The 14,992-nt window shown below is 48.0% G+C and overlaps 1 protein-coding gene across 4 annotated transcripts in view; it reads left to right on the forward strand.

The window, feature by feature from the left end:
- Nucleotides 1–14,992, forward strand: part of CNST (consortin, connexin sorting protein) — a 417,345-nt gene that overhangs the window by 267,754 nt on the left and 134,599 nt on the right. For all 4 annotated transcript variants that reach the window (XM_085611472.1, XM_085611469.1, XM_085611473.1 and 1 more), the window contains 2 exons: nucleotides 3,697–3,783; nucleotides 5,374–5,485. In XM_085611472.1, coding sequence (XP_085467598.1) covers nucleotides 3,697–3,783; nucleotides 5,374–5,485 — 199 coding nt within the window. The remainder of the gene's footprint in view (nucleotides 1–3,696; nucleotides 3,784–5,373; nucleotides 5,486–14,992) is intronic.

Here is a 14,992-nt window from a genome sequence, read left to right on the forward strand (position 1 = left end):
GGAAGTAATGCTCGAGCTCCTTCCCAACGGTCTTCCGAATTTCTTTATCTTGGAGGAACCATGCATTCATCCTCCACGTTTGACGGGCCGAGGGAGGGGGAGTCTCGGTACTGAGGAGTACCGGCGAGTGGTCTGAAATTCCCCTGGGTAGGATACGAGTATCTACAACTGTCAAGCAGTCAGTGGCAGGGAGAAAGATCATGTCTATGCATGCCTGCGTGTGGTGGGCTGCGGAGGTGTGAGTGAAATGGGTGGCTCATGGGTGCCACGTGCGCCACGCATCACAGAGGCCCAGTGATTCGGACCAAGACCTCAATTGTTTGGCTTGTGCAATGCGTACAGCGGAAGGAGGGCCCGATGAGTCTACGGCCGGATTGGAGACCGCATTGAAATCGCCCCCCACAACCGTGACGCCCAGGGGGAGAGAGGTTAGGAGGGTGGATGTCTGTGCCAGTGTAGAGGTAAGCAATGAGGGAGGCGAGTATAGGGACATAAGGTTGAGCGCTCCATAGTGTAGTTACTCTAGACAGTTCGGGAGGCTGAGGGTCTTGCCTTACCATAGCTTCTCACTCTTTAATAGAGTTGGTCCATTGCATCTTTAACAGTACTGTTGCATGATGGGTTTGTTCTGGCATTAACCATTGTCACAAACTTGTTGAGGTTTTACTCCTCTGGATTGGATCTCTACATGCGCCTTCCTGAGGCAATTACCATTCAAGCACTTTCATGCGAAAACAGCTATATGCACTGCATGAAGGACTTTGTACAAGTGTACTCTTGCTGCATCTTTCCGAAACTGTACTTGATGTGCTTTGTAGTTTTTGAGAAAAAGTGCTGCTTTTAGGTAGGCAGGGACTAATGAAGTCTCCTTCCTCTCATAATATGAGTTACTTGGAAACCTGTTACTTTGAGTTGGGAGTAGGAGACAACTGTGTGTGGGCTATTGTAAGGGTTAATTTGTGGTGATTACGGTGCTCTTCGTTATGTGACTCTGGCATAGTATCAGCACCCCCATCCAACTACTAATCTGCCATGGCAGTCCAGATAAATGGCACATGTATGCAATAAACATTTGTGTAGCCTGAGTACAACAGAATTGCAGCTACTGTGTGTTGCTGCTACTGTTAAAATGTGTTAATGATTTTACAGTGTAAAAAGCCGATTCCAGGCTTGGCTTAAATTGGTGCATTGTTACTGTGAATTGGTGACTTAAGAGAGTCTAGAGCTAGTCACCATAAAAGGTAACTTTAATGGTTTCTACCTGCTTTAATCCAGATCAAACATTGCTGCTGTCCTTTGGAGATGGCCATCTTTTCTGTTCTGTTGCGATATGTACATAATTGAGCTGTCATTTAAGCTCTTAAAGACAAGTTCCTAACATTCCTTCCAGAGAGCATCATTATACCCCTGAATCTTCTCAGGATGGATGTCCAAAGCAATTTTTGAAGAAGTATCAAGCAGAACTTAAGGCTGCCATTTTCCTTTCGTCTGGAAGTGAATGGAGAGTGAAGTTCTCACACACTTCCAACACTCCTCTTCACTGAATGAAGGTTTGCCTGCTTACAGTGTAAAGCCTCTTCTCTGTTGGTGGAAGTACCATGTCATAATCACTAACATTGCTCACAGATCATGGTAGATTGTTGCTAATTTTTTCTGGTAATTGCTTTACTCGGTAATTGCTTTACTCGGTGTGGGTTCCCCATCAAATCTACTAAACATCCAATGTCTGTATCTCATCTGTTTGCTCTTTCCGGAATTTACTAGGGCATTCCCTTCTTCTCATAGTCCATAACTTTAGAATTTTCATAAAAGCTTTGAAAACGTTGGGTATGTTATGGTATTGCTAATCACCCGTTCGGGTATTGAAATACTCTGTTGCGTGTGTGTGTGTGTGTGAGGCCAGCCCTAGGGGCTTACTTGAAAAGCCAGGTCTTCAGCTCCTTGCAAAGGTCCAGAAGAGAGGAGGAGTCTTCAGTGTGTTGCTGTTCCAGGCTGTAGGGCTCGGTACGAGAAGGTCCCCCCTCCTCTTTCTTTGTGTGTGACTGGGGTGTGTGCTAGTGAGACACCAAAAGAGGTGACTGGAGGGTTGGTGAAAGTAAATGTGACTGTTCAGGTAGGCAGGGCCATTGTTGTGAAGAACTCTGTAGATGGGTGTGAGGAGTTTGAAGTGAGCACACTTGTGTATCGGGAGTCATTGAAGTTCCCCAAGGTATGGTGTGGGCTTGGCGTGGGAGGATGCAAACTACTCTGGCTGCTGCATTTTTGACGGTCTGCAGTTTTCTTGTGAGCTGATTGGTAATCACTGTGTAAAGGGTGTGTCCATAGTCTATTCTGCTGGTGATGAGTGCTTCGGTGATTGTTTTCCTAGTGTTGTCTGGTAGCCACTTGAAGTTTTCTTCATCATCCTTGGGGTCTTGCAGCAGGACGAGACCACTGCGTTGACTTGAGCAGTCATGTCCAGTTTGTTGTCTATGATGATTTTTAGGTTTCTCACTTGCAAACAGGGTATGGGGAATGGGTCCAGGGTCTGTGGGCCACCAGCTGGAGTCCCATGGAGAGGGGTTCTTCCCAAAGACTACCTCCTCGGTCTTGTCCGAGTTAAATTTGAGGCAATTGAATGTCCTCCCGGGGGCCACTTCTGTTATGCATACGTGAACTTCTTCATGGTGGTAGGTGTTTTGTCCGAGAGGACAGTAACAGTTGTGTTGTTGCTGTTGTTGACATGAGGATGTTTAGGTTATGAGTTTGTATGACATCGGCCAATAGGGTCATGTAGAATAGCATTGGGTTGAGCGAGAAACCCCTTGCGATCATGTGCTTTAGAGTCATGGGGGGGGGGGGTGTATGTTGACGGTTCAGGTTCTTTCGCTGAAGAAGGAGCGGATTCATTCAAGGGCGAGTATCTGAATGCTGCATCGTGTCATCGCAATAGGATGGTGTTGAAGGCTGCTGATAGGTCTAAAAAGATGAGGGCTGCGGTTTCTCCCTGTCAAGGATCATCCATATATCATCTGTTGCTGCTATAAGGGTGGTTTACATGATGTGGTTGGTTCTTAATCCTGATTATGTGGTGTTGAGAAGCTAGTGTTTGGCAAGGGTGTCGGAGAGACGCTTGTTGATGACTTTTTCCAGGACTTTGTCTGGGTAGGGAAGGAGGGGTATCAGTCGGTGATGGGCGAGTTTAGTCAGGTCAGCCAAAGGTTCTTTTTGGAGGACATCGATGGCTGTCTTTCTATGGTTCTAGGAAGATGACTGTACTGATTTGGATTGAAATGGAGGGTCTGGTGCAGGCCAGACATAAAAGGAATGGCCGTCAACTGTCCACAAAGGAGTGGGATTTTTCTGCAAAGAAAACTTGTGATGTGAGACATGTTTACCAATTAAGTTGTTAACACCCTTCCTGTTGGACTCACGAATTCCCAATTGGTAATCTGAAGTATTCTAAGGTTAAGAGAGAAACTTTTGTTCATTTTACTACCCTCTTCTATTTAGATTTGCTAAATGATGCTTTCGTTTTTCTGCATGTGCACTCATATTCCTGTCTATACACTGTATACACTCTCCAGATTCATAGTTTACATATGTATGTTGGCAATCATTGTGTTCACATTTTGTGTTTTGATCCCTCCCCTTTGTTTTTTTTTTTTTAAATAATTTGTTGAGATCATCCTGTTATACTCCTTAACCGCACACCAGATGAGAAGGCGATGCAGTTCATTCAGCTCGAACGGTTATATCACGAACAATTTCTGGCAAATCTTGCTGCAATTCAGGAAGAGTGGGGTGAGTACAGTTTGTTCGGGCAATTGTCGTTCTTGCTTATCCATTACTGAAAGCCAACTCTTATATTTTTTTGTAAAAGAAGTGTGCCGAAGGTAAAAATGTGCCACTGAAAAGATGTGTGTGTGTACCACCTACATATAATGAAATACTTGTCTCTTATAACAAGCGTTTGTAAAAATGTAATAGGTCTAGTCTCTAAACATCTAAGCTGTTGGCTTTGCCAGTGGTTTTTTCAATTTGGCTGCATGCGTCATGGCACATGCTCAGGCAAGATCATCAATTTTGCAATGGATTTTCTATTAAGGAAACATATTCCATGATGTTTGCCGATGCGTGGTCATGCGTTGTTACACATTTCTGTCATTATCTATCAAATTATATATAAAAAATATCTAATAGAGCGCTTATTACGTGCAAATAATATTTGATTTCTACAGTGTTGCATCCTCAGATTGCATGCTATGTGAAAAAGCCTCCTCTATATTCCTAAGACTCTGTATGAAAACCGAGCTTGACTTAAAATTTCTGATTGTCACTGTTCCTTCAATTACATTTTCCTACTTCCCATCCCTGCACTACTCCTTTCCTGAACACAGCGTACTCTGTCACATGTTTGCCTTAATCTCTATCATTGCAGTTCTACAAATTTCAAAGATCATAACGAACCTGTTTGTAAGTAATACGCCCAGCTCATTTATTAATCCAATCAACCAGCTACATTAGCTCACAAACCCTACTAATGATTACACATAAGTCCTATTAATTTCATTTACCACAAAGAAAATTGTGTAGACCCATGGAATGGTTTCCTCGAGAGCACAACATTAATTTCAGTTACCAGTTAAAACCAATAAACACTGGACTAACCACTAACATTGGGTTCCCGGAGCAGCGTGCTGACCTTCGTAAAGCGCTTGAATGCCTCATCAATGGTAGTAAGCGCTATATAAATAAAATTACTTGCACATGTGTATTGCTCCTACTTTAAATGTATCAATTTAACCCGGTATATAGTCATGTTTGACTAGTAAAAGGAAAGTTTTTTTACAAAGTTAGAGCGCTCACAAAGCAGAAAAAAAACAATTCGAGCAGCCTGGTGGAAATTACCAACTTGAAATGGAAACAGGAAGCAGAATAAGGTGTAGGTAGGGCTTTTTAATGTACCTCTGTTCTTTACGTTGTGCATACTGAGAAGAGGTTATGCAGTTTGTCAGTGTTATGCAGTAAAGACAAAGTATGGAGGAGTTCAATTCTACATAACCTTGAACACATCTTGTGCACTCTCAGTTTACATTTGTGTCGTATCCATGTTCGTGTTTATTTGTCGGTTGTGCAGAACAGTGAACATGTACTTTCATCATAGATATTTGGTAGGCACAAGTATGTATTTTTTGTTGTAATTAGCAAATCTAGCCATCGCACCTAACGCTTCTTAAAATATAGGTATCCTGTATAATAGAGCAAATAATTTGTGATGCAGGATTTGTTAGTTTGACTAATGTGATTTTAAGGACATGAATGCATGGGAATAATAAGTGTTATTCCTTAAATGTCTCGAGAAAACTGACAAAAGCTGTCTGTCAATTATAGAGACAAAACGGAAAAAGATGGTGCCTGAGAAAAAGGCTTCAAGAAGTTCAGAAAACGGCCTCGATTCAGAGGAGTTGGCGAGGCTCACTCAGCTGTGTGCTTCTCACGAGGAGTAAGTATTTTCCCTTGTAATGGTACGCTTCACAGACATAATTCAGAACATTTTATTGCATTTTTATTGCATTTCTTTGCACTGTGTTGCGAAGGTGTACGGCATAGAAAATCATAAATTAGAATACAGTAATTACAGAAGTTTTTTTCGTGGTGTGTTTTTTAATAGATCTTGAATGTATCATTTGTTTCGTTTCCTACTGCTTTCTTTGAGCCACACATATATCTTGCAGTGTGAATCTTTTCTGGATTCACATGCTGTGCATTATTCTGCCATTGGGTAGTTGGGTCCAGATTTGACTTCATAGTCCTGTTTCATTCCTCTTCTTTTTACCCTTATCTGGTGGCGTTGACCATTTGGTGTCTTGTCCATCTTTCTGTGTGGTCAAATGGCCAACCCATTAGCATTGTTAATAGCAATGCTGCTATCTTCATATTCTTTTTGAGTCTGGAAGCAGCACAAGAATGTGGGAGATTGTTGAGCAAAATCATGTTTTATGTTTTTTTTAATTGAGGAATTATTACACAACCATCGACAATCCAAGGTTAGAGCACCAAAGTCAAGGAAAGAAGGTGTCCACTGAAGAAAATAAAGGGTTTTATTAAGAACTCACCGTTGGAAGGACATCAGCCACTAGAATGTACATCTGGTATGGAGCATGCCCCCATTAGATTCTGCCTGAGGTGCTAAAATAAGTATGCCCAGAAGGACAGCCACGAGTTGTGCAACCTTTGCTTACCTAAAGACCACAGCACTGAGTGCTGTGACGTGTGCAGAGTTCTGGCCAAATCCCTTAAGATGAGTGAGAAACGGAGGTAGGCTAATTAATATATGAAGTAGTTGCAAAAAACATCATTGAAGGACCTCGGCCTCTCCAGCAATAAGGAGAGCCCTGTAGAAACCGAAGTAGACCAGGGAGAATGTTCGGACCCTAAAGAGGTCATCGACACACATAAGAAGAAACTGAGGATGAATCGGAGAAGCATCCGGTAATGTAGGGATACAGTGGGGCTGAGCCAAAACATGGAGACTCCAAATCAAATGCTACCCCGACACCAAAGGCAACCGTGATCAAGGATACACATAAACAAAAGGAGTCCCGCTGGTTGAGGTCGAAAGAAACCATTGATGGTAAACCCTCAGAACGAGCCTCAACTCCAAAAGTCAATCAAGTATGCAGTAGGGAAACAGCCTTGAGAGAAGGAGGCCTCAGCAATGACGCGAAAGAGCTTAATGCTAGATATTGAGACAAAGAAACCAAAGATTAAAGTCAAAGTGGAGATCCTCGTAAAGATGATAAAGGACTTAGATGATTTTCTGAAGGGATACTGCATCCCGATCAAGCCTCAAACAGAGAGAAAACAGGAGTTAGAACAGGTGGAGCTATAGCCCTCAACAATACCTGATCCCTGGGAGGAAGAAGAGCAGTTATTCTATGAAGAGGCAGACGTGGAAAGTGGTCAGTCTGACCAGTAGTTTGTCCAGGACTAAGAGACAACTGAAGAAGAGTGGCAGGATATCGAGACAGACTCCCCTGAAGGAGTGGACACCTATCCCTCCAAACCATCACCCTCTGATGACATTGCTTTCTGCAACTCCCAGGTTAGAAAAGCACGAGGGACATGGCAAGCGCAACTGTAGGAGGAACGAACAGAGGCATGCTTCCCCATGGAGTCCCTTCTGCCAGTGCAGAGGAAGAACCAATTCCTACTGATGCTACCCATTGTCCTTGATCAGGGATGAGAAATATTTAGGGAAACAGCAAAGGCGGTGCTGCCCAGGGTGTAGAAAAATTACGAGTGGTCCCCTAAAGACATGGCATATTTCAAGGGCAAATCAACAGCAGACTGCATCATCATTTCTACTGCATGGAAAAGAGCCAATTCCCTCACTTCTACGGGCCTCCACTGGACAGAGAGAGTAAAAAGATAGAAATGGTGGGGTTAAAAATTGAGAGGTCCACTGCCACCCCATGGTGCACTGTTACTCCGATTCCCTACTTAATAGGTACGCCCACCAGCAATGGGATGAAATGAAGGAGCTGATATAACCCTGCCATAGCAATACAAGAGCAGGGCAAAGAGGCTCACTTAGGAAGGCAAAACAATAACAAAAACATTCCTAAAGTCAGCACTGGATGCAACATATACAGCTAGCAAGAGCCATGTGAAGGTACCACTCTAAGGAGACACTCATGGCTAAGGGTCTCTGGTTTCAAAGAAGAGGTGCAGGCAGCAGTTCTAAATATGCCCTTGAAAGGTGAAAACAATGTTGAGACGGGGGTGGACGACTCACTGCAAAAAATAAAGATAGACAGTGAGACTGCATAGTTTATGGGAGCTCTCCAATTTAGGAGCTGCTTTGGAAGAGGAGCAACATAAATGAGGCAAGCTGCAAGAGGGGATTTCAACACATCACCCCTCTCCCAACTCTCATGCCACAACCCAGATCTCCAAGCGCACCCTCTCAGTGACAAAACCTCAGCCCACCAAGGCAGCTGTTTAGAGGGAATGCATTGCTCTGAGGGGCAGGGCATTCTGGCAAGTGACTTGTCAGCAGGCACACCTTTGCACCAATTGGAAGGGAAGGATCGGAGGATTTCTCAAAGAGTGGCAAAGAAACACCTCAGACAAATGGACTCTAAGCATAATCGAACACAGCTACTGCACAGAACTGTTCAGATCCCCACCAAAAAGGAGACCAAAGGTATGAAATTGCAATAAAATGAGGTATTGCAGTTGCTGCAAGAGTTCAAGAATATTCTAAACAGACACAGAATAGAAAGAGTCCCAAAGCGGCAAAAAAATCAAGGTGTCTACCAATGTATACTTCCTGATATCAAAACCAGACACGACTCTTTAATCTGTTCTTGACCAGGACTTGCTTGAGGGTGGTGCAACCGGTTCGGCTGCACTGGGCGCAGACATGCAGAGGGTGCACTAACCTCAGTTGGGTTGCCTTGTTTAGCAATAACATATGATTCTAAAACACTTGCTGCATAGTTCCTTTTGCATCCAGCTTTCAGGCAGCAATAAAAAATGTGAAGATAGCTCTTGTGATTGATGTTCCTGCTAGAGAGAGGGATCAGGATTTTGTCTAGTGGCAGTTTTGACTCTCCATAAAGTAGCACACAGGGTTAATATGCCTGCTGCAAAGATCAGATCTGTATTTTATGTGTATAGCTGAGTGGATTTCGTAAGCCAGCCTATACCAGTGCTTTAAAACAAATACAATGTGTTGGAAACAGCCCACTCCCACTCCGCAGGGTGGTGGTGGACCTTCCCGACACAACGGGGTAGCTTGGCTCGAGTGGTCAGGAAACAGGCGCAGTGCTAAGCATACAATATACCCATACAAGAACCATGCGTGCATCCGTTCCAAAAACGACTCTACACCGTAAAAATTATGAAAATATGTTTCTTTATCTTTCTTCTCTTAGTTGCTGATTGGGAAAATAAATAACAATCACAATATATACATTTTTAAATATAGCAGGTCAGATAAATATTTGCTGTTTGCTGAAATAAATAGGGGTGATTATAAATAACAGGGCATAAATACAAGTGCAATATATACAGTCAATTAAATACTTTGAGGGAATAAACACTGTATCAATAAATACTGTCCCAATAAATACTGTACACCAACAAGTCCTGTGGACCTAGAAATTCAGTGCAGCAATAAATAGATGAGAACTTAATAAATACAGTAACCCCAATAAATAATTAGAAGTATACAGTACACTTTGTGAATCAGATGACACTTCACTACTGAAGGGCTGAATTGGCCCAGGCACAGCTTGTAGGGTGTGAAAGGCTTGAGGGGTACTACTCCCTGGCTGAGGCAAAGGCTGAGGCCTAAACTGAGGTAGATCAAAAAGGGGGGAAATTCCAATGCCCTGGCTTCCCTCTCCACAGAACCTCTCTAGGTTAGTCCCAGTTCACCCCAGGCACAGTCAGGTGGGTTTCAGCTCCTCCCTAGCCCCTTAGAGTAGTCTCTCAGGTCTCCACAGGGCCTTAGGCGCCCTCTACTCCACTTACTGCCCTTTTCTGTTGTTCCGACGCCGCTGGAGTCGTGTCGACGCCGTGAGGCGGTTCCGGTTCGGTCTCGGCGGCCTCGGCACAGTGTCAGTTCTTTGTCGACGCCGGTAGGCGGTTCCGGTCCGATGTCGGTGGCCTCGGTTCGAACTCGACCTCCGATTCGATGGCGTCGGGCAGTCTCCACACGATGTCGACTTCGGGCGGCTCCGGTCCGATGGCGCACTCGGCTCCGATGACGTCGGCCGGTCTGACCTCGCTGTCGACTTCCGGCGACTCCGGGGTGCGATCCTCACCCCCGACCTCCGGTGTTCCTCCTCACAGGTTCCGGGCGACTCCGGAGTGCGATCCTCACTCCCGACCTCCGGTGCTCCTCTACCTCGGTCTCCGACGACTCCGGAGGGCAGACTTCACCCTTCCGATGACGCCGCTCGCTCGACCTCGGTTCACCTCCTTCTCGACCCTTGGTATTCCACTCGACCTCCGCCGGCGCCCTCTTATGACTTCAGGCGGCTCCGGGTACGACGTCTGCTACCTCAGTCAGCGCCGCTTCTCCACCTCGGGCTCCAGGTCTTCGGCTACTCGACGCCAGGCTCCAGGGAAACCAACTCTCAGGTCAGAATCTTGTTATCTTCTTGGTTCTAAGGCCTGTTCCTGCTGTCCAGGTCCTTAGGATGGTTTTCTTCTTTCTTCTTCCCACACAGGGCTATAGGCTGGGATCCATCAGCTGGGACAAGTATCAAGGGTGGGTTTATGGACCCCACTCCAGGCACAAGTTTCCACCCCTGCTGCTTCACTCCTTCCTCCTTCACTCTTGTGCTCCTCTCTCTTCACCAGTCAGGTGCCAACTGCCAGCTCCAACTGCCAACTGCCTCTCTTATCCTCCCAACATTCTAAACGGTTTCCAACTGTCACACAGTTCTGGAATCTCCTGGAAGGTTCTGGAAGGTGCTGGTAGGTTCCAGTGGATGCTGGTGATGTCATAGGAGGCCACCATTTTGTGCTTCAGGCCCTCAGACAGAAGTTTCAGGGGTAGCTAAAATGGCTCCCTGAATCTGTAGCAACACTAAAAAATCTGGTGGTTCCCAATAAAAAGGAAAAAGTCAAACAGGGTTTGAGGCAAAAGTGGGACAAAATAAATAATGATGAGGAGGGACCACCCAAAGGGCTGACAGGTCTAACACGCGTCCCCCCCAGCTGAAAGTGGGGAGAGCTACCCAACCCCTTGGGAGTTCTCATCACTAAGGCGGAAATACCTTGAGAGACCGTCTGCATTGGCGTGGTCCACTCCAGGCCGATGTTCCACCTGAAAGTCCATCCCCTGTAGGGAAATAGACCACCTCAACAACTTGGGATTCTCCCCCTTCATCTGCATCAGCCAGCGAAGGGGTCTGTGGTCGGTCTGAACTAGGAAGTGCGATCCAAACAGGTATGGCCGCAACTTCTTCAGAGCCCATACCACTGAACACCAATTTATGTTCCCTGGGAAGTAGTCTCCTGGATCGGAAGACCACGGGTTGATCCAGACCCTCTTCGTTGAGTTGCGATAACACTGCCCCAATGCCATGTTCTGATGCATCTGTCTGGACAATGAACTTCTTGGAAAAGTCTGGGGCCCTTAAGACCGGGGCCTCGCACATGGCTTTCTTCAATTTCTCAAAGGCTTGCTGACAAGCCTCCGTCCAGACTACCCGTCGAGGTTGTTTCTTGGACGTAAGCTCCGTGAGAGGGGCTACGATGGTGCCGTACCCCTTCACGAAGCGGCGATAGTAACCCGTGAGGCCCAAAAATGCTCGGACCTCAGTCTGTGTCTTGGGGGGTTCCCAGGCCATGATGGCCTCGATCTTCGCCTGGAGGGGTTGCACCGTCCCCCTACCCACCAAGTGTCCAAGGTACACTACCGACCCCTGCCCGATCTGGCACTTGCTGGCCTTGATCGTCAATCCAGCTTGTCTCAGGGCCTGGAGAACAGCTTGCAGGTGACGCAAGTGATCCTCCCAGCTGTTACTGAAGACGGCTATGTCATCCAGATAAGCAGCAGAGAAACTCTCCATTCCGGTGAGGATCTGGTTTACCAGGCGCTGAAACGTGGCAGGTGCGTTCTTGAGCCCAAAGGGCATCACACAGAACTGGTAGTGGCCATTGGGCGTGGAGAAGGCTGACCTTTCCCTTGCTCCATCAGTCAACGAGATCTGCCAGTACCCCGAAGTAAGGTCAAAGGTACTTAGATATTGGGCAGCTCCCAGCCGGTCAATCAATTCATCCGCCCTAGGGATCGGATGAGCATCAGTCCTTGTCACTGAATTCAGTCCCCGGTAGTCCACACAGAACCTCAGTTCTGGTTGGGCACCCGGTGGTGTAGCTTTCGGTACTAACACCACCGGACTAGACCAGGGGCTGCTAGAAGGTTCAACCACTCCTAGCTCCAGCATCTTAGTGACTTCACTATGAATGCTGGCCTTCACCTTGTCAGACATCCGGTAGATCTTGGACTTCACAGGTGGGCTGTCTCCTGTGTCCACGTCATGGACGCACAGGTGAGTCCTACCTGGGACAAGGGAGAACAACGAAGAGTACTGCCCCAAGACCTGGCGACAGTCCTCCTGCTGTTCAGGAGTTAGGGATGGGGAGAGAATCACTCCCTCCACCGACCCATCCTTTTCCTGAGACGCAAACAGATCAGGGAGAGGCTCGCTTTCCACGTCCTCTCCTCCGTCAGTCACCATCATCAAGATGACTTCGGGCCTCTCGTGGTGGGGTTTGAGGCGGTTGGCGTGCAGCACCCGCAGGGGCTGACGAGGGGTCTTCAGGTCCACCAAGTAGGTAGCCTTACCCTTCTTCTCCAACACCTCAAAGGGTCCTGACCAGCGATCCTGGAGGGCACTAAGCTCTCCAGGTTCGATCACCCACACCTTCTGGCCAGGCTCCAACTCCACCGGGTGAGCATTGTGGTCATACCACGCCTTCATCACTGCTTGGCTGGCTTCCAAGTTGTCAGAAGCTTGCTTCCACAACTTAGCCATTTGGCTCCGGAAGGCCAGCATGTAGCTCACCACATCCTGGGGGAGCTTTCTGGGAGTTCTTTCCCATCCGTCTCTCACCAGGTTAAGAGGTCCACGTACAGGGTGCCCATACAGAAGCTCGAAGGGGCTGAAGCCCACTCCCTTCTGTGGCACTTCCCTGTAGGAAAAAAGTAAACAGGGTAGGAGGACGTCCCATTTCCTCCGCAGGCTTTCAGGCAGACTTCTGATCATGCCTTTTAAGGTTTTGTTAAACCTCTCCACCAGACCATTGGTCTGGGGGTGGTAAGGAGTTGTGAACCGGTAGGTCACTCCACACTCCTTCCACATTGCCCGCATATATGCTGACATGAAGTTGGTCCCCCTGTCGGACACAACTTCCTTGGGAAAACCCACTCGGGTAAAGATTCCCATCAGGGCCCTAGCCACAACAGGTGCTGTTATGGTCCTCAGAGGTATTGCCTCTGGGTACCGTGTGGCATGATCCACCAGAACCAGGATAAACCTGTGACCAGCTGTAGTTGGTGGATCTAATGGACCCACAATGTCGATGCCCACCCTTTCAAAGGGGGTGCTAACGACAGGGAGTGGTTCCAGGGGAGCTTTCAGCTTCACCCCTGTTTTCCCACTGGCTTGGCAAGACACACATGTCCGGCAGTAGGTATCGGACGACACTTTCATCTGAGGCCAATAAAAGTGTGGGACAAGACGGGCGAAGGTCTTGTCTTGCCCCAGGTGTCCTGCCAATGGTATCTCGTGAGCCAACTCTAAAAGGAAGGCTCGATAACGTTGAGGAACTACCAAGGCTCGTGACGATCCATGTAGGGGTGCCTTGGGTTCACTGTAGAGGAGGCCATCCTCCCAGTAAACACTGTAGTTCCCTTCAACGTTCCCTGCTGCCTGGGCTTCGGCCTGTCGCCTCAGCCCCTCAAGGGTAGGGCACTCCCTCTGGCCCTGGCAGAATTCCTCCCTGGACGGGCCTCCCTCCACGTGCCACTCGGCCGGGATGGGTAAGTCCTCCAGGTTGGTAACATCCCCCTCCGCAGACTCCTGGCCCACCACCTCCGGTGGCCTATCCGTCCTACGGGGTGGAGACGCCGAGGCAGGCTCCTCCTGTCCTCGGTTCTTCCCTTGACTGGCAGCTGGCTGGGCCTTTGTTCCAGGCTCCAGCCGGAATGAACTCCCTCTTCGGGTAGTCTCGGACCTTGTGCTAACACAGGCCCAGTCAGGTGTACCCAGCATCTCGGTGTGAGTCCGGTATTCCACCTCCTTCCAAGCGTTGTGCTCCATGTCATTGCCCAGCAGACAATCGACTGGCACGGCAGGGCTTACGGCAACTCGAAGTGAACCTGCAACCCCCCCCCATTCAAAGGGAACCTCGGCCACGGGATAGTGACCTGTTCTGCCGTCAGCCATCGCGGCTGGGTGGAGTACATCGGGAACTACCTGCTCTGGAGACACCAGCTGGCTACGCACCATAGTCATACTGGCTCCTGTGTCTCTCAGAGCCTCCCCTCTTTGGCCGTTGATGGTGATCCACTGCCCATACTTTGCGGTATTTGCGGGCACCTGGATCTTAGGAACCATCTCCCGTTCTCCCAGGGACACTAAAGTGACACCCGCCCACTCCCTTCCCTTAGTTAAGGGCATCTCCTCCCCGAGCACTACACTAGCTACTCCGGGGGGCTTTCCTCCAGTGGGAGGGGGTGATCGTTTCTGACACTTCGGATCTCCTTTATAGTGTCCAACGCCACCGCACTCGTAGCAATGGACAACCCTTGGCTGCTGACTCTGGCCAGGATTAGGGTTTCTGGGTGGGTTAGCCTTAGAGGTGAATCCTGTTCCCTTCCCTTGGAAGCTATTTTGGGGGCCTTTGGAGAACTCCTTTTTCTTTTCCCCTCCTTCTTTCTTCTGGGGGGCGCCCTGTCCGGCCTTTTGAGTATCCCCTCCAGTCCCCCTTGTGGACACCCGGGTACTAGCCCAAATGTCCGCCTCCTCAGCAAGCTTCCGGGGGCTGGTCAGCTTGCTATCCACCAGGTGTTGCCGCAGTTCAGGGAAACATTTCTCGAGTAGGTGTTCCTTCAGTACTAGGTCAAACAGCTCCTCGTAGTTCCTTACTTCACTGCCCTGAATCCAACCTTCCAGTGCCTTCTTTGCATAGTCCAGGAAGTCCACCCAATTCTGTGTGCCCAGCTTGTGACTACCCCTGAACTTCTGTCTGTACTTTTCAGGTGTTAGTCCAAACTTTCTGATGAGCGCCAGTTTCATGGTGGGGTAGTGGGTCTGCTCATCCTCTTCGAGGGCCAATAAAGCATCCCTACCAGCTGGAGGCATGTACTTATACAATCCCCCTCCCCAGTACTTCACTGGAACCCCATGGGCCCTCAACGAGACCTCATAGGCTGCTAGCCACTTGGCGATGTCGTCACCCGCCCCATAGCTAGCTACTA

Source organism: Triturus cristatus, chromosome 6 (genome assembly GCF_964204655.1).
Source record: "Triturus cristatus chromosome 6, aTriCri1.1, whole genome shotgun sequence".
NCBI lineage: Eukaryota > Metazoa > Chordata > Amphibia > Caudata > Salamandridae > Triturus > Triturus cristatus.